Source organism: Chiloscyllium punctatum, chromosome 8, assembly GCF_047496795.1.
Source record: "Chiloscyllium punctatum isolate Juve2018m chromosome 8, sChiPun1.3, whole genome shotgun sequence".
Classification (NCBI taxonomy): domain Eukaryota; kingdom Metazoa; phylum Chordata; class Chondrichthyes; order Orectolobiformes; family Hemiscylliidae; genus Chiloscyllium; species Chiloscyllium punctatum.
In genome coordinates, this window is record NC_092746.1 from 66,122,122 (window position 1) to 66,145,130 (window position 23,009).

Below are 23,009 nucleotides of genomic sequence, written 5' to 3' on the forward strand. Positions count from 1 at the left end.
GTAATTGCAAAATCAGTTTAATGTTGATTTTGACATCCCTTGAGTGTTTTCCATGATCTTTTTGTAGTTCAATCATCCTTTGCTGGTCTTCATTCAGTCGCCCTTTTTGCCAGGATCTAGTTGTTTAAATTTGTTTCTTGCTTCTTTGGTGTCAGTGTATTTTGCTTTGGCAAGTCCAATTCTTTCTCTGATGGCATATAAACTGGGAGTGTTTTTTAAAGAACAATTTCACTGATTTTCTTTTCCTTCGCCCAGCAGCAGACTTGACCAATTTACTGTGGACAGACTTTACCTGATCCCACTGACGTCAACATTAACTAAGTAGAGAATCTTAATGGTTGTACTGAATATTTGCTTTTAATCACAAGTTGAATTTGATAGCATCATGATTTCTTTCAAATAAATATCGATGCACCATTAGACTGTTAACAAAACTTGGCTGGCTTATTATTCATTTACTAATTATAACATGACAAAGCCCCTCATTTGTTAAAAGAAATACTGGTGCAGGAAACGAACACAGGTTTATTCAAAATATTCACTGCCTTGCTCACAGGTGAATTATTAGAATTTCATAAAAAGTGGCAATCTACTTTTTTTACCAACTAAACGTGGCTAGCAATTCTGTTCGGAAACAATAGTAGGGTAAATTGTCAAGTTAATCAAGAAACATCTATGCAGAACATGCAATTTCACTTCCACTAAAGTAAACTTCAAGTACAAACAGGACTGTTTTCTCCCCATACAAGGGGTTTGATGGCAGAAGACACATTAATCATTTCCATTGTGCAGACTTGGTGAAAAACACAGTGAAAGCAAAATTTTTACATTGTACTTTGTTCATTGATCTTGCCATGCATTAGGGTTTAAAATCATTTTCAGAATAGTTAGAAAGGCATTTACTCTTCAGATTAGAAATGGCAGCTACCTGGCAAACTATTGCTCAAAAAGTTCACAGAACAGTGTGCAATACATTGTTTAAAGGATGCAAAATATTTACTAACAGTTGTTCTCATATTTCACAAAACCATTGCAAATTAAAACTGGCCTACTAATTTTGGCAACCTGTGTTCCAAATTCATCTTTGTTTTATCAAAAGGAGGGGAATGTCAGAGTATTAACAACAAATAAGTACAGACTTGTATCCTATTGATGCATACTGTCTGAAACATTTGAATGACATGACTATTTTCCATTTATGAATTTTTCTCAATGGTTTATGAAGGTCGAGATAGGTCAGAAGGCAGGAGTCATCAATAAGCAAAACCTACTCATTCAGTAACATCCTCAACAATGCTCAGTTTGGTTACACTCGAATCATGTAGCTTCAGATTAACCATGGACAAAAGAGCTAATCAGAGAAGAATGTGGCTGTCCTTTGCATGAAGATACAATTCAGCAACATTCCCCAGGACCTTACCATTAAGTTCTGATTTTATGGTGGAAGAAAGGTCATCGATGAAATATTTGAGCATGGTTGAGCCAAAGACACTATTCTGTGGAACTCCTGTGGAGATACTCGAGGAGCCGAGATGACTAATCTCTAATTAACCACAACTGCCAGGTATGACTCCAACTGGCAACAAGTTTTCCCCAATTCCCACTGACTCCAGATTTATTAGGGCACCTTGCTGCCACATTTTGACAAATGGAACCTTGACGTCAATGACAGTCACACTCATGTCACCTCTGGAATTTAGCTTTATTGTCTATGTTTGAACTAGGGTTGTAAGAGGTCTAATGTAAGTGGCATTGGTGGGACCCATTTGGACAGTCAGAGAATAGGTTATGACTAAGCAAGTGGTGCTTATCAGCACTGCTGATAATACCTTCCACAACTGCCCTGACAATCGAGGGTAGTGTGATGTAGCTGTAATTGGCGGAGTTATATTTATCCTGCCTTTTTGTGTTACATTTAAGAGCTATTAAGGGCATTTAAGAGATGATTGTCACATTGCTGTTTGTCTACAGTCACATGCAGGCAGACCCAGGTATGGACAGCAAAGCAAGAGAATTCCAAGCATTCAGTATTGAAGGCTGCAGTGTCCCCAAGTGGAAAATGAGATGTTTTAAAATTAGGACTTCTTCAGGACTCATATCAAGTTCAATAAGTTTAAGGCTTGAGATCCTTCTTCCATCTCCTTCCCTCACCCCCACACACTAGGCCTTGTCATCACGTGAGCTGCTTTCATCACAGTCAATGCAATTTCACCCACAAATGGTGCTCATTAACAAGCTTTTCTTTTAGCCCGACTCACCATGTCTTTGGCTGCTCTACTGTCTCTCTGACCCCAGCTCCATTTATTGTTTACTCCTCCCTGCGTTTCCCCCTTCACCCCACACTTACACATAGCAAACTCCATCTGTCACTTGTTGCCCACACATTTCATCTGGCTATACCTTTGCAGCCTCCTGTGTTTCCTTCTCAGGTCACTCTCCCACCTGCTTTGTATCATCAGCAAACTTGAATATATTACTATCCATCTCTTCATCGAGGATGAATGTTGTGAAACATGAAAAGATTTACAAAGATGCTGCCGGGCTTGGAGGATTTGAGCTAAAGGGAGAGGCTAAATAGACTGGGGCTATTTTCCCTGGAGTCTCGGAGGCTGAGGGGTGACCTTATAGAGGCTTATAAAATCTTAAGGAACATGGATAGGATAAATAGACAAGGTATTTTCCATGGGGTGGAACTAGAGGGCATAGGTTTAGAGTGAGAGGAGAAAGATTTAAAAGAGACCTAAGGGGCAACTTCTTCACAGAGGGCAGTGTGTGTATGGAATGTGCTGCCAGAGGAACTGGTGGAGGTTGGTACAATGAAAACACTTAAAGGGCATCTGGATGGATATATGAAGGGTTTAGAGGGATGTGGGCCAAGTGCTGGCAAATGGAACTAGATTAATTTAGGATATCTAGTCAGCATGGACAAGTTGGACCATAGGCTCTGTTTCCATGTTTTACATCTCTATGACTCTATGGAGGTTAACAATAGCTGAGACCCAGTGCTGATCCATTAGTCCCAGTCTGCAATCTGAAAATACACTAATTCTGCCCACTCTGCTTCCTGTATAGTAACCAATCCTCTTATTATATTACCCCAAACCCATGACTCCATAAACTTTAGTGAGACACCGCAGCTCATTTTGGAAATCTAGGTTTACTATACCTGCTAAATATTACTGGAATTTGGAGATTGCAGCTATTGGGAAAGATTGAAAAGGTTAAGGTTTCTATCCTTATGAACAGGAGAGATGTGGGGAGAATAATGTTTCCACATGTAGACGATACCAAAACCTGATGCCACAAATACAAGACAGTTAGCCAATAATGATCCATTTAGGAAATAAGGAGAAACATATGTACTGGAATATTGCATTTAAAATACAGGATTTGCCATTACTGAAAATGGTCCAAGACAAGTAGTTTAGGTGCTTTCAAAAGGAAACTAGATAGAGGAAGTGTGAAAGAATGGATATGGTGAAATACTGATATCTAGTAAGTACATGGGAAGGGAAATCATGATTCTTGTGTGGAGTAGCAAAATAGGTGGATTGAGTAGCTGTGGTGATGCTATATATTGTGCATGATTCAATGTGTCTGCCCATAAAATACAAACAGGTTGACTGGCCCCAAATTAGGCAAAAAAAAATTGACAAGTCAGATTATTCACCGGAGTACAGCTCTGGCTTTGAAATATAGAATCTACTTAGTTTAGTTGGTCACTAGTTCAGAAGGTTCTGGGCTAATGCACCACTTGAGATCTGAACCTCAATCTTGAATAGCACTTTAGAGAATTATTGTGAAAATATACTGAACAACACATTATTAAATGAAAATTACAGTTATAAAATGTAAAATTTCACATGGTTATACTTCAAAAGTAACAGTTCTTCTGCTATCTTGGCTAATATTCCTCTTAATCAACGTGGATTAATCATTCATTAATTTCTTTTATTTCCTCTTGTGAGTGCAATTCATGGAAATTCACTAGCTGGGAAGAGCTTTAGGGGTATAAATAATGAAAAATCCTTAATGCTGGATGCGATACATTTTTGATGGCAATCATACTGAAGTCTACATAAGAGATCAAAGTTATTCTATAACAAAGAGGAATATGGAACTTAATACATTTGCTACCTCCAAATTACTTTATCATTCAGTTCGATTATATCGACCAAAACATTTAGAGGTTAGTTTCTTAATTAAGAAAATCGAATAGACTTACAAGTTCAAGACATAAACGATGCCCATAAGCAGCTGCATAATGCACTGCATTATAGCCCTGTTTATCTCGAATTCCAGGATTTGCATCATTGCGGAGCAGATACTCCAGGCACCTGAACATGGAGAAAAAATTAATGAGTTGAGTGAACACCAACACTTCACCTTAAAAAGCACATGCAAGAATATTGCGTTTCCATACAATAAAAGCAGAGAATATTGAAAGTTTCATCAGGCAGCATTTGAGTTGACATGAGTTGATATTTCAGTTGAAAACGAGTTAACATTTCAGGTCAATGACCTTTTATTAGATTATTTATTCATGGAAAGTTCAGGAATTTTTAAGTTTTGAGTTGTACAGAAAGCACATTTAAGCACTGACTAATGTTGTTGGTGAGGTTTAAAAAATATATTTGGTCATAATGCAATGAAAATACTACTGTAATTGATAAGCATTTCACTGGACTATATTTTGTGCCATAATGGGCGTCAACCCTCTCAACTCTCGATGTCTTTGCAGACTTAGAAATTAAAGAAACTGACAATGACTCGATGCACTCCCTGTAGATTACTCCTTACATCCTCTTCAGTGGCTGTTCCATGTGTTAAAATATTAATCCTAATTTCAATCTCATCTCAACAGGTTCATGTCGTTGGGGATTATTAAGGTTTCATTTAACAACAGCAGTACTAACAACCACAGAGCCAACTGTAACAAGACATATTACTATATTAAGTTACAGATAGGAAAGTCTTTAACTGTGTACCTCAGACATCGCTTTTATTTTTTGGATAACTTCTGCTTTAGTAGCTTTCAACTGAAAACCATTTCAATCTGTCACTTCCCCAACCAAGCCTATCCTCCCAAAACATTTTGAATAAATACCAAAAACAAAAAGAAAGAGAATCTTACTTATTTTAACAATGGATAGCAAACTACAAATTAGCAAGTAATCTGAAATAAAAACAGGAAGTTCTGGAAATACATAACATGCCCGACAGCATCAGAGGCAAGAAATAATGTTTCAAGTTGCATATTACTCCACTTCAAAACTCTAGAACTTTTGTTTTTATTTCAGATCTTCAACATTCACAATATTTTGTTTTTATTTAAGTTCTCCGAAGAACTGCTCAATACCATTCTTTCCTGCGGTATCCATTAGCTTTGCTCCACAGCTTCTCCAAGGTAGGTTTCCTCCAGTGGCTCGCACTGATCTGAAAGTGTGTGCTAGATTACCTCCAAATTTTACTGCATTTCCCATTGCTTACCCATACTTAACTTTAAACTGGCTTTCTGATAAATCACATGTGTTGCACAGGAAGTCTCATTACAGATGTCTGATACACCATCAAGGTACACTCATATGATGTCATCACTTTATTGTGGCATGTGATTTAGTGGTACAAAGCTCAGTCTCCATCTTACTGGGCTGTGTTCTTTTGGAGTATGGTGTGTTGAGGGAAGTGTGCTACAGTACAGCAGCAATCATTTCATGTCATGAGGACAAGCTCAGAAGTAAACATCAGTAGCTACTTACAAAATAATCATCACTGAAAGTCAGCGATCCAGTAAAATAAAGAAATGAATATGTGCTGTATTCTACTTCAAAGAAATAAATGCCATAGATCTTCAACAAATAACTTCCAGATCATTAGTATTTATCAAAAAAAAAATCAGGGACATTATGAATAAAATTCACAAATCTCCTGGATTTTAATTTCTTCCTTGCCTACAATGGTATAAAACAAATCTTACATCATTTCATGTTTATGTTAGCTTTTCTTGAGACCTGTTCTGAAGCAGGATACAAAGCCCTGCATAGGTTACACCCAGCGTACGGAGAGTGTGAGGGTACCACACTTTGGGAAAGATACATTAGAGTTAAGTCACAAATCAGTCATGATCTCACAGAATGGCTGAACATGCTCAGGGATCAACTCTCTCACTTCTGCTCCTATGACACCCTGCAGTCTTCCCAAGACACAAGACTGGTTTCTTATCTTCTTCTCTGAATTGCTGTATACCAAATTTCAATCATTGATTCCTGAGCCAATACAGACTCCAATATGCATCAATATCGCAGACTTGTCCTCAAGTACTTAGCTCACAAACAGCTGCTATTATTTTATCCTCCACAAGATGGGGCTTTAATCTTTAAAAAACAATACTACAAAACTTGTTTTTGTTATTTGCTACAGAGGTGGTGATTGAAATTCACCCAAGCAAACTCAACCATAAACAAAGTGGAAACTAGATTTTGAAAGGGAAGGCAAGACTTAGCAAATGAAATCTCATAAATTGGTTTTAAACCATCAATGAGGCCACATCAGAAATTGGAAATAATGAATCAGGAGGTTGAAGTTAAACACTTTTGAAATATTGACAAATCCACTGTACCTAACATGTTGCCCTACATTGAATTAGGTAGGTAACATAGCATAGAAAGAGATCATTCAGGTCAATATGTACAGGGTGTAAGTGAGGACGGCAGATGCTGGAGGTCAGAGTCCAAGAATATGGTGCTGGACAGCACAGGTGGTCAGATATATCCAAGCAGTAGGAGAGTCGGCATTTTGAGCATTCCTGATGAAGAGCTTATGCCCGAAATGTCAATTCTCCTGCTCCTTGGACACTGCCTGACTGGCTGTGCTTTTCCAGCACCAATTCTTCAACTTGCACAGTTCGGTGTTTATACTCAATTCACAAATCCTCCCATCTAAACCTATTTATTATTACAACTATTTATTCCTTTCCTTCATATGCTCGCAGCAATCCTCTTAAATGCACCTATACAATCATTTCAATCTCTCCCTACTATTACTAAATGCTTCACTTGAACTCCCTATTGGATTTTTAATGACCATCTTGTACTGATGGCAATAAAAGGACTGGTGTAACATTTCAACATTTCTAGCAAACTTCAATCAGTAACCCCAAAGCAAGAATCATACCCCTGTCAAGAAGACAGATATGAAGACTCGGAAGCTATTACGGACTTAGAAATACTCTATGCACTCAGATGTCAAACGAAAGCATTTTGTTCTTGAACTCTTAAAACCCATTTCTTGAAAAACAATTCAATCATCTAATTTTAAATGTAAATTAAGCTGGCCTTTTGAACTTTACAACTAACTTTACAACTAGCAAGTTAACAAACAGTCAAAAGGAAACTTGTCATTCACCTCACAATTTGTGTGGTAAAATACATTTACATTTTGGAGTTAATGTTTAAGAAAGTGAGTTAAAATTATGTTGTTGGAGTCAAAATAAAAGCAGTTCAACACACTGATATATAATACAGTAAGCTAACAGCAATAAAGCAAATGACTCAGTCAGTCATAACAATGTCGGGCTTCAAATATTTCTATGGACCAGGAAAGACAGATTTCACAATAGGACATCAATACTCACAAAACTACCATTTCCACAACACCAGCATAAAATCATCCTTAAAACCCAGCTTGCACACAAAGTAGCTATTATATTACAGAAAGTCAAATCAAACTGCTGGTTTATCTACAGGAACTTTTGAAGAGGCAATTAGAAAATGCGAAATGTACAACCAACTTGGTACATTGCTCCCAGGCATCCTAAAATCTCATGAAGGAATCAGTTTGAATTGACCTAGTACAAGCATGATATTTTGTGTTGAACTGAAACTGATTTGCAATTAAAAAATACTGCAGTTTGCACAATAATTTTATGCAAATCTCTGTTGCACTTTAGACAAGATGTTCAATCAAGCATTCAGTATTTTCAAATACAAAACAGTAAACCACACATTTTTGAAGACGTTTTGCGTTAAAGGGAAAAGTACAATATAAATAATGAAATAATTTCTACATGTTTGGGAAGCACACATGACAAGATATTTAAAATGGTAGGAAATAAGAGTGGAAACAGTGCAGACCTCCAAACTATTGAGGGCGGCACGGTGGCACAGTGGTTAGCACTGCTGCCCCACAGCGCCAGAGACCCGTGTTCAATTCCCGCCTCAGGCAACTGTGTGTGTGGATTTTGCACATTCTCCCTGTGTCTGCGTGGGTTTCCTCTGGGTGCTCCGGTTTCCTCCCACAGTCCAAAAAAATGTGCTGGTTAGGTGAATTGGCCATACTAAATTGCCCGTGGTGGTAGGTGAAGGGGTAAATATAGGGGAGTAAGTCTGCGTGGGTTGCTCTTCGGAGGGTCGGTGTGGACTTGTTGGTCGAAGGGCCTGTTTCCACACTGTAAGTAATCTAATAGCAGCTGCCAATAAAAACACAAATTGCCAAAAAAAAGGAGTGCCTTGTGACACAACAGGAAGACAGAAAAACTCAAAAATGAAGGTGAATTATTTTGTTCATCTGTTATTATTGATGGGCTTTTAAGGTTAATTTTTCAAATTATTTTACAAATTGGGAGGATTAGTTGATAAGAGGTCAGATGAAATACTATGCAGAGAAATATGAAGTAATGTACTTTCAGAAATTAAGGAATTATAATGTCTTTTTACAGTTATGCCATTTACAAAGCGGAGATTTAAGGGTTCAGATACATAAACTTTCAAAAGAAAGACATGATAAATTGATAATCTGTTCAGGCGTATCCAGTCTCCAATTATCTGGAGACTGAAAGATCTGGGCCATCTGCCTTAGTAAGGATATCAATAGCATGGAAAGGACATATCAGAGGTCTGTTCTAGGATACTAGAAAGAGAGGCTTTGAAATATTAACAGAAATGTAAGAGAAATTATGTTAGAGATGCTCAAGACATTTTGATAATAAATAGTCTAATGAACAGATTTTATTGTCTATCTAAACAGCAAAATAAAAGAAGCAAAGGAGTATTTATGTATTTTTAAAGGTGTTAGCACACAGAACATTCTTAAATGCAATTGTGTTTTAAGTGGTGTGGGGCAATATTTGAATACATTATTAAGTATTCAGAAAAAAGGAAAGGTAATGGGACTAAGCATCGAGTTGTTTCCCACATTTGGCAAAAAAAAAGGAATAAGGAGTCCAAGCTGGATAACCTTTACAAATCACAATGAAATATTTAATAACTGATCAATCTGGGAGCTCAAGATCATTAAGAACTTAGTCTGATATCTCAGTATCATTGTAGTTCAAATTATCCAAACAATTTCTGCTATAAAATGCTACCATTGTACATTCCATTTTCCCTTTGAATTACTGTGTTTCACAAACCCACAATCCAAGCAACTAAACTTAAATGAAAAGAGATGAAATTCAAAATACTTTGAGGAAAAAGAAAGAAAATGACATTATTTAACCTTGATTTGTCCCTTCCAAAGATCCATCAGTTAAAAATTATATAAACCTTCAAAAAATAACTTTGCAAACATATTTTCCAATTTCTAACTAGCATTCAAAAATGCTCAACATTTATAAAACTGGTAGCATTAGTGTATGTTTTAGGGAGGGGTAGGGGTCTCTTCTATATCTTTCCCCTCTCACCCTAAACCTATGCCCTCTAGTCTGGACTCAGGGAAAAGACTTTGCCCATTTACCCTATCCATGCCCCTCATAGTTTTATAAACCTCAATAAGGTCACCCCTCACCCTCTGCAGGGAATGAATAATTGCTGCCTCAAGTGGCAGAATATACAAAGGAACCTTGATTATCTGGCATTTGATTATCCAAATGTCGGATTATCCGGCAAAATCACAAGGTCCCGATGCTTGGCTAAACTGTTATCCAGCATTCGATTATCCAGAATTCAACTAATCAAACAAAATACCCCCCACCCATGTCCATCAGATTATCAAGGTTCCTCTGTATACAAATAAGGATCAAAAAGATTTCCTACCATTTCCAATTTGCCTGCCATTACTTACTTTCCATCTGTATCTGATGCTGCTGCATAGTGAAGTGGTGTGCAACCTCTTTCATCAAGGTCATTTACACTGGCTCCAGATCCCACAAGAGCAAACAGGCACTGGTAGTTGCAGTTCGCAGCAGCATAATGCAGTGAGGTCCTTACAAGAATAGAAAAAAAAATCAATAAATATCTTTCTACTTGGTTATTATTTTTAGCTACATCATGATTTAAAGTTCCATTAACTGCCTTGTCATATTTTTGTTTCATTCCTTTTTCATGAAGGCAGTGATTTTTGTTTGGATACAGCTCTTGTCAAACACCTTGTCCAAGTAAGCAGTTAAAATTTTTATTTAACCTATTTTTCTTATCAACCTGTTCAGAGGTGTAATAACACAATTTAGTAGCAGGCATGTGCAACATTTTAAATACCATCAGCTTAGCTTAACTCTATCATGAATTAATTTCTGTACTTAAGAGTCATAGAGTCATAGAGATGTACAGCATGGAAATAGACCCTTCGGTCCAACCCATCCATGCCGACCAGATATCCCAACCCAATCTAGTCCCACCTGCCAGCACCCGGCCCTTATCCCTCCAAACTCTTCCTAATCATTTACCCATCCAGATGCCTCTTAAATGTTGCAATTGTACCAGCCTCCACCACTTCCTCTGGCAGCTCATTCCATACCCATACCACCCTCTGTGTAAAGAAAGTTACCCGTTAGGTCTCTTTTATATCTTTCCCCTCTCACCCTAAACCTATGTTTGCTAGTTCTGGACTCAGGGAAAAGACTTTGCCTATTTACCTTATCCATGCCACTCACAATTTTGTAAACCTCTATAAGGTCACCCCTCAGCCTCTGCAGGGAAAACAGCCCCAGCCTGTTCAGCCTCTCCCTATAGCTCAAATCCTCCAACCCTGGTAACATCCTTGTAAATCTTTTCTGAACCCTTTCAAGTAAGACTTATGTCATAATGACATCTCATTGCATGAGAAAGCAAGCACAGAGGTTTGTGTAATGGGTCTTGGAAGTAGTTTCATAAATATAATGAGGGAGAGTGGGGCCAGCAGCTTCATGAACATTGCAAATGAGAGAAACTTGGGATAGTAGCTTCATGTGATTGAACAAGAGAGGGTGCAGAGGAGATTTACCAAGATGTTGCCAGGGCTACAGGGTCTGAGTTAAGAGGGAAGATTGGGTAGGCTGGGGTTGTTTTCCTTGAAGCAGCAAAAGTTGAGAGTGGAACCTAACAGATGTGTCTAAGACTATGAAACAAGGGAGGAAATTTGGGAAAATGGGGTAAATCAAAGAGTACAGATAAGCTAAGAGAGTAAGCTATTAATGTGGGAAATTTACAAAGTAGGACAGGAAGGGATAGAGAGTATAGATCTAAGAGTAACTCAGCAGGTAAAACTTCAAGTATGAAAAATAACAAAAGAAGAAAACTTGAAATTCTGTAACTGAATGTGCGATCAAAACAGAACAGATAAACCGATAGAACAAATCAAGGCAAAGTAGTATGAGTTAATTGCTATTACGGCTGCAGGATGATATTCATTCGGGCCTGAATACTAAAACCATATACCTTTTATGAAAGGGAAATCAGGTTTAACCAATGTATAGGAGTTCTTTGAAGGAGTAACGTGCTGTGAAGGGAAGGCACTGAATTTAGTGTACTGTATTTAGATTTTCAAAAGGCATTTGATAAAGTGCTAACAACAAAGATCATTACAGAAAACAAAGCTCATGATTTAAGGGTAATACACTTGCACATATAAGAGATTGACTAGTTAACAGGAAACAGACAGGAGGCATAAATAGATCATTTTCTGGTTGGAAAGTTCTAATAACTGATGCACCACAGGGGCCAGTGCTGGGGCCTCAATTCTACAACTTGTATAAATGATTTGGAGGAAAGAACTAAGAAATGGCTGCTATATCTGCTGTTATTCAAAGACAGATAGGAAAGAAAGTTGTGAAGAAGACAGGAGAAGTTGACAAAGGGATAAAGATAGGCTAGGTGAGTGGACAAATACTTAGTAAATAGAGTACAATGTGGGAAAATGTGAAATTGTACATTTTAGCAGGATAAATATTTAAAAAAACACTATCTCAAATGGATAGCAGGATTTGAGTATGCAAATGCACAAGTTGCAAAAGGTCAGAAGGGAATGGAGCATTAAAATAGTGAAGTTTTGCTAAAACTGTAGGTAGTAGTTAGACCATAGCAAAAGTTACTGTCCCTAGCTTCAGTCCCATTATCTACTGAACTTAGGTGGCTATTACAGGCAGTCTAAAGAAGGTTGAATAAGTTGGTCCCAGGTATGGTGGGATTTTCTTATGAGGAGCAGTTGAGTAGGTTGGGCCTGTACTTATTGGAGGTTAGAAGAATGAGAGGCAACATTATTGAAACATATAAGATTCTTAGAAGGGCTTGACAGGGTAGGTGCTGATTAGATTCCCGACAGTATGGAAGCAGGCCTTTTTAGCCTAACAAGTCCACACCGACCCTCCGAAGAGTAACCCACCCAGACCCATTCCCCTATCCCATACTTACCCCTGACTAATGCACCTAACACGATGGACAATTTAGCATGATCAATTCACCTGACCTACACACTTTTGGATTGAGAGAGGAAACCAAAGCACCCAGAGAAAACCCACACAGACACATCTCATTCGCCCGAGGTGGGAACCAGATACCTGGTGCTGTGAGGCAGCAGTGCTAACCACTGAGCCACCATACCGCCCCCATACTGAAAGATTGTTTCCCCATGTGAGACTGTCTCGGAGGGTACGAACCCAGGGTAAGGAGTATTATTAGGTATTTACTAATAGCAACTTTGTAATATTTTGCCTCATTTCACATTCCTTGCTAAACTTTTATCAAGAACGAACAATAAATTAATGGTCCCATCTTCTTTTAACTAACAGGAATTAATCCTGTCCTTAAATCCTGCCATGGTATATTGTTCAGATTCCCATGCTAATAATTTATCCCTCTAGTATAGTCATTGCATATATAAACAAAGAGACTCAAATTTCATCTTTTAATTGTGTCATGAATCCTCAAGTCCAGATTGCCTGACACATTCAACTGTGAATTAACAGAAAAAGTGATGGCTCCACAAATACCCATGACCATTACCATCCAGAAGGGCAAAGTCAGCAGATTATATGGGAAGACCACACCTGCAAGTTCCCCACCAACCCACTCACTATCCTGACTCCTGTCACTGGGTCAAAGTTTTGGAATTTCCTCTCTAATAGCATTGTGAGTCTAACTAACAGGACAGACACTATAGCAATTCAAGAATGCAGCTCATTATGTTTTACTCATGGGCAGCTGGGACAGGCAATAAATGCTGGCCAGCCAGTAATGCTCACATGCCATGAGTGAATAAAAACATATAGTTCTTTAGATCTGATTTTTTTCACACCTGTGAAAGATAATCCTAATTTCTTTCCTCATCTTCCTTTAAATAAATTTCATTCAGTCATCAGATTGCATGAAATGAAATTAGCTGTTATTAATAATTAAGTGATTACAGAACTATCAATTCATGCAAAATGGATGTTAAAGAAGCAGGTGCAGAGAATAATAAAGTATACCAAATGTAATCAATAATTTCAAATAAATAGTTCACAAATATCAATGGGATATGTAACAAAGTGGGCGGCACTGTGGCACAGCGCCAGAGACATGGGTTCAATTCCCGCCTCAGGCGACTGACTGTGTGGAGTTTGCACATTCTCCCAGTGTCTGCGTGGGTTTCCTCCGGGTGCTCCAGTTTCCTCCCACAGTCCAAAAATGTGCAGGTTAGGTGAATTGGCCGAGCTAAATTGCCCGTAGTGTTAGGTGAAGGGGTAAATGTAGGGGAATGGGTCTGGGTGGGTTGCACTTCGGTGGGTCGGTGTGGACTTGTTGGGCAGTGTTGCCACACTGTATCTAATCTAATCTAAAACAAAATCAGCATTCACTTATTTTGAAAAAAATATTCTTAGGAATAATGTTTCTTCCAGTTCTTCCTCAAATGTGTAAGAACGGGGGAGAAATTAAATTGTATATTACATTTGTAATTCCTTCTTGAGAGAACATTGAGAGATGTACTCAGATGATGGACTTGTGTATTGATTAAATGTCATTTGCAAAAATTACAAAAGGTCAGAATTACCATGGTGAGGAAAATAACTAGCAAGTATACATCATATCAGTCAGTTGATCTTCTCCTATTTTGATACTTAGTTATCAGTCTCCTGCATAGGTCCCAGACCTCTCATCTTTTCAATCTCAGTCGCTTTCTTGCCTCAAGCTCAAGGGGAGTCTACCATTCCTGGGTGCAGGTCGAGAGCACTGGTAATCTGTCTCTCTGGACATTGAAAGCAGCAGGGATTATAGACAAGAGAAATAAATTGAATGAAAGCCATTGCTCGGAAGGAGTTGAATAGCTATGCAACTGTGCATGTGTAAAGCAAAGATGGCCCTTTAAATCATTGCAGTGAAGTAGAAGAGGGGTGGTGTGGTATAAAATCAGATTTTGATATAAGGGAAATCAATTGAGCAAACCTCAACTACATAGGTGACTGATCAAACGTAACAGAGAAAATGAGATACGTGATTCCATACTTAAATCAAATCACAATATGAGGACTCCAGTAGGTAAATGAGACAATTAATAAAACACCCAAACTCTTTTGAAAAGTAGTAGTATGACACATGCTAGCAGTAATATCAACTTATTTGAAATTTGAAGGAAACAAAAAAAAAAACCAAGGAAATGAGAAAACTGATGTCTGATAGAGGACTATGCAATTAAAACAAAAAGAGGAAGGCTGATAGTCAAATGTTCTTGCTCATCTGACCAATTTCTACTTATGACAGAACCATGCAGAAAAACAGAACTGAGGTTCTTAATAAGTTACATTTGTTTCAAGTAAAGGAGGAAGATATTTTTGCTGATAACTGGGAATCATCCTGTCCTCATAGCAGCTGAGATAATAAAGTCATGAAAGACACTGATTTGTTTCCTCTATACAAGCACAGATCTGGACACTAAACCTGATGTCAATGTGTGTGCAATTTTCAAAGAACAGTTACATAGCAACTTAAATATTATACACAGATATACTTAATTTCTTTATATCTTGCTTTAAACAGTTTAATGTATGTGACAGCGAACTGGAAATACTGGGAAAATTCCATTGCAAAAGATGCGCCTTATGTATCAAGCAATCATGACTTCAAGCACCATATTCAGAAGTTCTAATGTTTCCTTTCATTTATTCTTGAGGGAAATAAAATCACAAGCCCTCTTCTGAAGAGCCAGAAGCACTTGTAATACATTGAGTATACTAGTATTAAATGGGTGATCATGAATGTAAAGGAATATCAAGTTCTCTTCTGTGAAGCAGAAAACCTAACTTCAGGACAATAAGACCACCTGAATTAAAAGTGTGTCCCAATGTACTAAAATAAACAGAATTACAGAGAGGTGCTACTAAGATATTACGAAAATAGCCCAGCAAAACAGTATTAGCAAATAGGACCTAAAGTCCCATGCTAACAGCAACCTCAGTTCATTTGAACGTAAAAAGAAACCAAAAATAAAACCCAGTATGAGGAAATTTGAACCAAAAGTAAGATCGGGTAGCTATAATGAGGCAGACACACCTACATAATCTTTTCCTGGAAAAGTCCTTTATATGAATTCTAAATTCTACACTTAGCTGCTTAATGAATTATTCTAGAAATCAGTTTCATCTCTTACCGTCCAAATTTATCTTTTTTGTTGAAATCAGCTCCACTATTAAGCAACAGATTCAAACATTCCAGATTTCTGGAAAATAATATACAGAAAAACTAAGTTGTAAAACTATATTCAAATTCCGCACACATACTGATCGCACTTTAAATAACAATCATTAACTGTACAAGCACAATTGTTTCTAGCAAGTATAACAGTTGCCTGTGTTGCCATTACCAATTATTACATGAGGATTCTAGGGAAAAAGAAAGTCACTAAAGCATCACTTTCTTTTAAGATTCCAGGTCTAATAGGTTTTGAAACACCCTTTTCTCCCTGATGGGATACAGCTCTATGGGATCAAACTTAGAAATGTTAGCAAGAGAAGAACTTTGTTAATTATTCAAAAGACATGACATTGATTAAATCAGATGACCTAAACTTGGGGACATGGAATCAGTATTGTTATATGCGAATAGGATGGCATTTTGAATAAATTAAATGGCAATAATTATACTCTACATTAAAGCAGCCTCAATGCTAGGTTGTAACAGAGGGATTTTTGCAGTAAATGTACACAGATCTTTAATGACAGAACATATGGACTGGTGGGGCTGAATGGTCTGTTTCCTAGCTGTAATTTCTATGTGGTTCAAACAGGCACTCTGTCTAAATGGCCAATATCCATAATTAAATCAGAACAGGGTGATTCCCTCAGCAAGAATTGCTGAATTGAGATCACGAGTGGGAATTCTATCTACGTCCCTCTTGAACTACAGCCAACAAAACAACCTATTTTTGTTCTGGTTAAAATCAGACTGTTGAGCACAGACCAGAGATCAAAAACGATAGCTTGATACACTCATGTGTGACTTAATAACTCAGTCATTGGGAAACCACCCTTTCACAAGATATTCAGACTATTTCTAGAATTTGCAGAATGAATTTCAATGTCTTTAAGGTTAAGACTATTTTTGCGCAAGTATAACCTCCTAATACGGCAAAGGTATTTAACAGGAATAAACAGCAAAATGGTATACAGCAAGATGTCTTAATAAATGCTTTCCTGATCAAGGTCATGTTTGACAGCAGTACTTCATTTAAATTTTCATTGTAATTAGCCAGTCTCCCACACAGATAATGGTGCTAGTTACTTGTAGGTTCCAACTGCTGCTCTGAGAGCCATAGGGATATAATTATGATCACGACAGTACTGTTGAGGGTTCAGTGCTATTGACTCAAAAAGCACAAGGTCATTACTCACCCTCCAGCAGCAGCCGCATGAAGACAGGTCCTGCCAAATTCATCTGGGGTGTCTATATCAAAACCTGTGCAATGAATAAGATGTTTGTGAAACTATAAAAGGAATCCATCCATTCTGCCAAACTGTTACAAGAATTTTTAAAGCTGTAACCAGTACATGCAGACTTAACATAAACTGAAAGTAACTGTTTTTGCATTGTTAAACAACACAGAAAATTGACCACACCAAATCTTTGAAACAATCAAGTGACAACTCCTATCCATACATGACTGATAGTCTGGTACAAGCAGTCCCCAGGTTGCGAATGGGTTCTGCTCTGGAGTCTGTTTGTCTTGCATTGTGTTCAACTTGCAATGTAAAGCATCTGTTCATAAGTATAAGAAATGTTCATATGTCAAGTCTTTAAAATTACATCCCTGTATGGGATCATGTTCGCAAATTGCATTCACTTAACATAATCTAACATTTTGTCACAACTTTTAATAGAATTTTGAGAGATTAGGGTAGTGATGTTATCACTTGTCTCAACTTTAGAAAGAAAATGATTTATATTAAGGTAAATCAGTATACGATAATTGTTCCAGTGAAGAGGATATTATTTTCACGAAATTCCCAATTTATAATGGCAAGGAAGTGATAATACCAAGTTCCTGCAGTCCATTAACTTGCTTACATAACACAAGAAATTCAAAAGCATTAAGTATTTGCATTACATACAATAATCAGCCATACTTGCTCATACATTTTATCTTTGTATTTATCTTTTATTTTAATCCACCTTTATGTTACATAATAACCAAAAAAGTGCACGCAATTTTGGAGTGTGGAAGCCTAAGAAAGATAAATCAGGTAAGAGTAAAGGGTGCAGATGTTTCAGTTGGTTCATGATTTTTCACCATAAAATGATCACCCGTTCATTCTTGAATCAACTGTTGTGTGCTGAAACAGAATTAAGGATCCAATACACAACAATAAACAAGATGATTTCTTTGTTTTTCAATTGCCCAGCGGGCAGCTGAAAGTCAACCACTTTGTTGTTGGTCTGGAGTCACACATAGGCCAGACCAGGTAAGGACGGCAATTTCCCTCCCTAAAAAGACATTAGTGAACCAGATGGGTTTTTCTGACAACTGGCAATGTCGCAATTAGATTCCCAATTCCAGATATTTATTGAATTCAAATTCTACCTTTTGCCCTGGTGGGATTTGTACCCGGGGTCTGTGGAACATTACCTGAGTCTCTGGATTAATCACTAGGCCTTTGCCTCCCCTTAGGGGGAGATTACCAGAGCATTGGAATTTTGTTTTCAAGAAATGGGATCTTGGTTAGGTAGGCCAATGGGCTGAGGAGTGGCAGATAGAGTTTAATTTAGATAAACGTGAAGTGCTGCATTTTGGAAAAGCAAATCAGAGTAGGACTTACACTTAATGGTAAGGTCCTAGAGAGTGTTGCTGAACAAAGAGACCTTGGAGTGCAGGTTCATAGTTCCTTGAAAGTAGAGTCGCAGGTAGATAGGATAGTGAAGGCGGCGTTTGGTTTGCTTTCCTTTATTGGTCAGAGTATTCAATACAGGAGTTGGGAGTTCATGTTGTGGCTATACTGGACATTAGTTAGGCCACTTTTGGAATATTACATGAAATTCTGGTTTCCTTCTTATCGATGTTGCTGAACCTGAATAGGTTTGGGCCGTTTTCCCTGGCGCGTCGGAGGCTAAGGGATGACCTCATACAGGTTTATAAAATCATGAGGGACATGCATAAGATAAATAGACAAAGTTTTTCCCTGGGGTGTGGGAGTCCAGAACTAGAGGGCATAGGTTTAAGGTGAGAGGGGAAAGATATAAAAGGGACCTAAGGGGTAACATTTTCACGCAGAAGGTGGTGTATGTATGGAATGAGCTGCCAGAGGAAGTGGTGGCGGCTGGTCCAATTGCACCATTTAAAAGGCATTTGGATGGGCGTATGAACAGGAAGGGTTTGGAGGGATATGGGTCAAGTGCTGGCAAATGGGACTAGATTAGTTTAGGTTATCTGGTTGGCATGGTCGGGTTGGACCTAAGGGTCTGTTTCTGTGCTGTACATCTCTATGACCCTAAATGGTAATGCACACAGATCATGTGTTAGAAAGTCATCTTGTGCAGTGGCATACAACTGGCATTATTAGATAAGTGCTGGCTATATGCCAATGGAATTAAATATTATTTTATTAAACATTATATTGTTTGCTACTGATCTAATATTTTGCATCACTGCCTGAAGTGAATTTCTATCCCCATATCTGGTGTATCTCAAAATGTCTTTGCTTCATGAGCCAGCAGTAGGGAATGGCCAGACAGGGAGTAGAGACTAAATAATTATTCTCACTAGGGTCTGATCACAAAGTTAAACTTTTAGCTACAAATTAATTATAAATACCTGAGGACAACAACTTTCGACAGCAATCAGAAAACCCACTTAAGGCTGCTAGATGTAGTGGAAACATTCCGTGGACACCCCGACTAGAGGGGAAGAAACAGAATTGTGAAATGCTTTTAAGTTATTCATCATCACATTACTCATGGAATCAATAAATACAAAAATTCTAATCAAGAAAACAATCTTTTTGGCAGAATCAGAATTAGTTACAGCATTAAAAATTGCCATTCAAATTTCAAATTCCATCGTGTCAACAAATGCTTTAAATTACTGTACACTGACTTTTTGCTCTATCCCAATAGTTAGCCACTCTCTTCTATTGGGCAAAAGATAGCAAACAAAGTTTGAAAACACAACAGATTTAAGAACAGCTTCTTTCCCGCTGTTATCAGACTAATGAATGGACCTCTTATATTATCTTTGATTTGTCTCTACATCTCTGTAGCTGTAACACTACATTCTGTATTCTGTTCTGTTACCCTGAAGCACTTATGTAAAATATGATTACTCTGGTTAGCACACAGAACAATACTTTCCACTGTATCTCAGTACATGTGACAATAATAAATCAAATATATGTTGGCAAAATGTATAAATTAAAACAGAAAAAAAGGATGACTAGATGTACACTACTCAACACACAGCTGAAGATTAATAAACAATTGGAGAAGTAACAACTTGTCCTTAACCTGTGGAGGAATGAAATCTCAGCATTCACTTCTTAGATCATCTTGCTTACTGCCTCAATTGCTGGCAACAATCAATATATATGAAGTGCCATGGATACCTCTATATACAATTCTGAAAAGTAACTTTTTTCTTCAAGGGTAATAAACCTTGCAGAAATAGCAGTCCAAGCAATCCTCAGTAAATAGCACCTCCAAATATCTTTGACTTCAGAAACATAGAATTGATAATTTAATGAAATCACCTGGCATAGGAAGTGGGTTGGTACTTTGACATTTTTCTTACTTGTTGGATTGCATCTATTTTCTATATTCTGAAATTCCCTTAAATGTCTGATACTGTTCCTATAAATCTATCCTTTGACTTAATTTGACAATTCACTTCAGTGAATTTTGCTTTCATGCTCTCACAACTGTTTTTATTGAAATTCTTTAAAAATCTTGCACCTAGGCTTTGCTCATTCAAACTGAATACAAAATTCAGTCATGGTTGCTATTACTTAGTAGCACCTTCACTGTGGCATCAATAATTAACCCACTCTCACTGTACAACACCTGGCCTGGTATAGCCTGCTTTCCAGTCAGCGACTGAGCATGTTGTCCTGAGAAGCTATCTTCAATAAATTCTATGAGTCTTCATTTAGACTACCTTTGCTCACCTGACTTTTCCAACTGATACATAGATAGAGTCTCCCACGACAATCGTTGTGCCTCTCTCATTTCTTCCTTTATTTTGTTTCTGCTCATGGCCCGATACACCACTCCCACAGAGACTTCTTGCCTTTATCATTTCTCATCTGTTTCCATATCTTGGTTTCCTGAACTTAAGAGTTCAATTCTTGCAATTATGCTACTTACCAGAACTATCCCACAATCTTTACTTAGGAGAAAGTGAGGACTGCATGTGCTGGAGATCTGAGTCAAGAATGTGGTGCTGGAAAAGCACAGGTCAGGCAGCATTCGAGCAGGCTTATGCCCGAATTCCTGATGAAAGGCTTATGCCTGAAACGTCGATTCTCCTCATCCTTGGATGCTGCCTGACCTGCTGTGCTTTTCCAGCACCACACACTCTTTACTTACTTTCCTATAATTCCTAAATGTCCTTTATCCATCAAGATTCAGGTCCTTATTCATGTCCACCTACATCCATTGCTGTAATGGCTACCAGAATGTGCTTACTCATTTCTCTTTGCACACTCAGTTCATCAGTTCTGCTTCATGTCCCACATGTATTCACATACAAAGCCTCTAATTTTATCCTTTTACTCAGTGTAAACTCCAGTTTCATCTGTTGTTTGACTTTTAGGTTTATACTCTCTATCCATTCCTATCACTGTCCATTTATCACTTCCCATATTAAAGTCGCTACAGTCTAAGGACTATACAACTACTCTCTCTTTAAAGCGAGGCAACTTGGGCTGATTTAATCTGAGAGCCACCACATTTCAGGTGAGGGGAGAGTTTGGGATGGTGAGATGTTCATGGTAACACCAACCAGTGTGGGAACTGAACTTGCGCTGTTGATATTACTCTGTATCGCAAAACGAGCCAAATGAGCTAACCAATCCCATAGTCAATAGCTCTCCCTTTTGCTTTGACTCTACTTACAACATTTTACAGACATTCTTGGATTAATGAATGATCGGTTAGATATACTGACATGTTCTATGTATTTGTATTAAATTTACCCCCAACATGAGATGGGAGAGCCTTCAAAGTGCCAGTCCCATTTTCTGGAGGTGCTTTCCAAATTTCTCCTTTCCTTCATTAAATCTTTAAAAACTTTCCCAGAGCCTATAACTTTGATCAAAGGTTTTGTTTCTTTTCTTCATTTATGGGAAATTGGGCATTTATTGCCCATCCCTAGTTGCCCGAGAGATGGTGGTGATGAGCTGCTTTCTTGAACCGCTCCAGTCCACCTGCTGTGGGTTTACCCACAGAGGGAATTCCAGGATTTTCACACAGCAACAGTGAAGGAACGGCAATATACTGAGTGGCCTGGAGAAGAATTTGAAGTTCTGAGGAAGGGTGACTCGATGCAAAATGTTCACACTGATTTCTCTCCATAGGATAGCACAGTGGCTCAATGGTCAGCACTGAAGCCTCACATTGCCAGGGACCTGGGTTCGATTCAAGCCTCTGGCGGCTTTCCGTGTGGAGTTTTCCCCTGTCTGCATGGGTTTCCTCTGGTTGCTCTGGTTTCCTCCCACAGTCCAAAGATGTGCATGTTAGGTGAATTGACCATGCTAAATTGCCCAGTGTTCAGAGATGTGTAGGTTAGGTGCATTAGTCAGGGGCAACGCAGAGTAGTAGGGGTTTGGATGGGTTACTCTTCGGAGGGTTGGTCTGGATTTGTTGGGCCAAATGCCCTGTTTCCACCCTGTCAGGATTCTATAAATAAAAAGATGCTGCCAGACCTGCTAAATCTTTCTAGCAATTTCTATTTTTGTACTTGAAGGTGGTGGTGTTCCCATGTACCTGCTGCCCTTTACCTTCTAGATGGAAGTGGTTGTGCATTTGGACGGTGCTGTCTAGGAATCTTTAGTGGATTTCTGCAGTGCATCTTGTAGATAATTCACACTGTTGCTGCTGAGAGTCAGTGGTGGAAGGAGTAGATGCTTGTGGATGTAGTGCCAATCAAGTTGGCTCCTTTGACCTAGATCTTTACTAATTCTGTTATCTTTACTAATTCTCCCACGATACTGCCTTTTCCTTTTTACTCTTTTCCTGTTATTTTTTCTGGCGTTTTCATTTTAGAAACAGGCTGAACGATAGTTCTGTTGGAAATCACAGTGGGCAGTACGGTGGCACAGTGGTTAGCACTGCTGCCTCACAGCGCCAGAGACCCGGGTTCAT

The 23,009-nt window shown here is 38.2% G+C and overlaps 1 protein-coding gene across 4 annotated transcripts in view; it reads right to left on the reverse strand.

Moving 5' to 3' along the window:
- The window catches only part of ankrd28b (ankyrin repeat domain 28b), a 212,250-nt gene that overhangs the window by 36,336 nt on the left and 152,905 nt on the right, over positions 1-23,009 (reverse strand). For all 4 annotated transcript variants that reach the window (XM_072575703.1, XM_072575701.1, XM_072575702.1 and 1 more), the window contains 5 exons: positions 19,468-19,550; positions 17,054-17,117; positions 15,814-15,882; positions 10,060-10,200; positions 4,226-4,337 (listed from right to left, as the gene is read on the reverse strand). In XM_072575703.1, the coding sequence (XP_072431804.1) occupies positions 4,226-4,337; positions 10,060-10,200; positions 15,814-15,882; positions 17,054-17,117; positions 19,468-19,550 (469 nt within the window). The remainder of the gene's footprint in view (positions 1-4,225; positions 4,338-10,059; positions 10,201-15,813; positions 15,883-17,053; positions 17,118-19,467; positions 19,551-23,009) is intronic.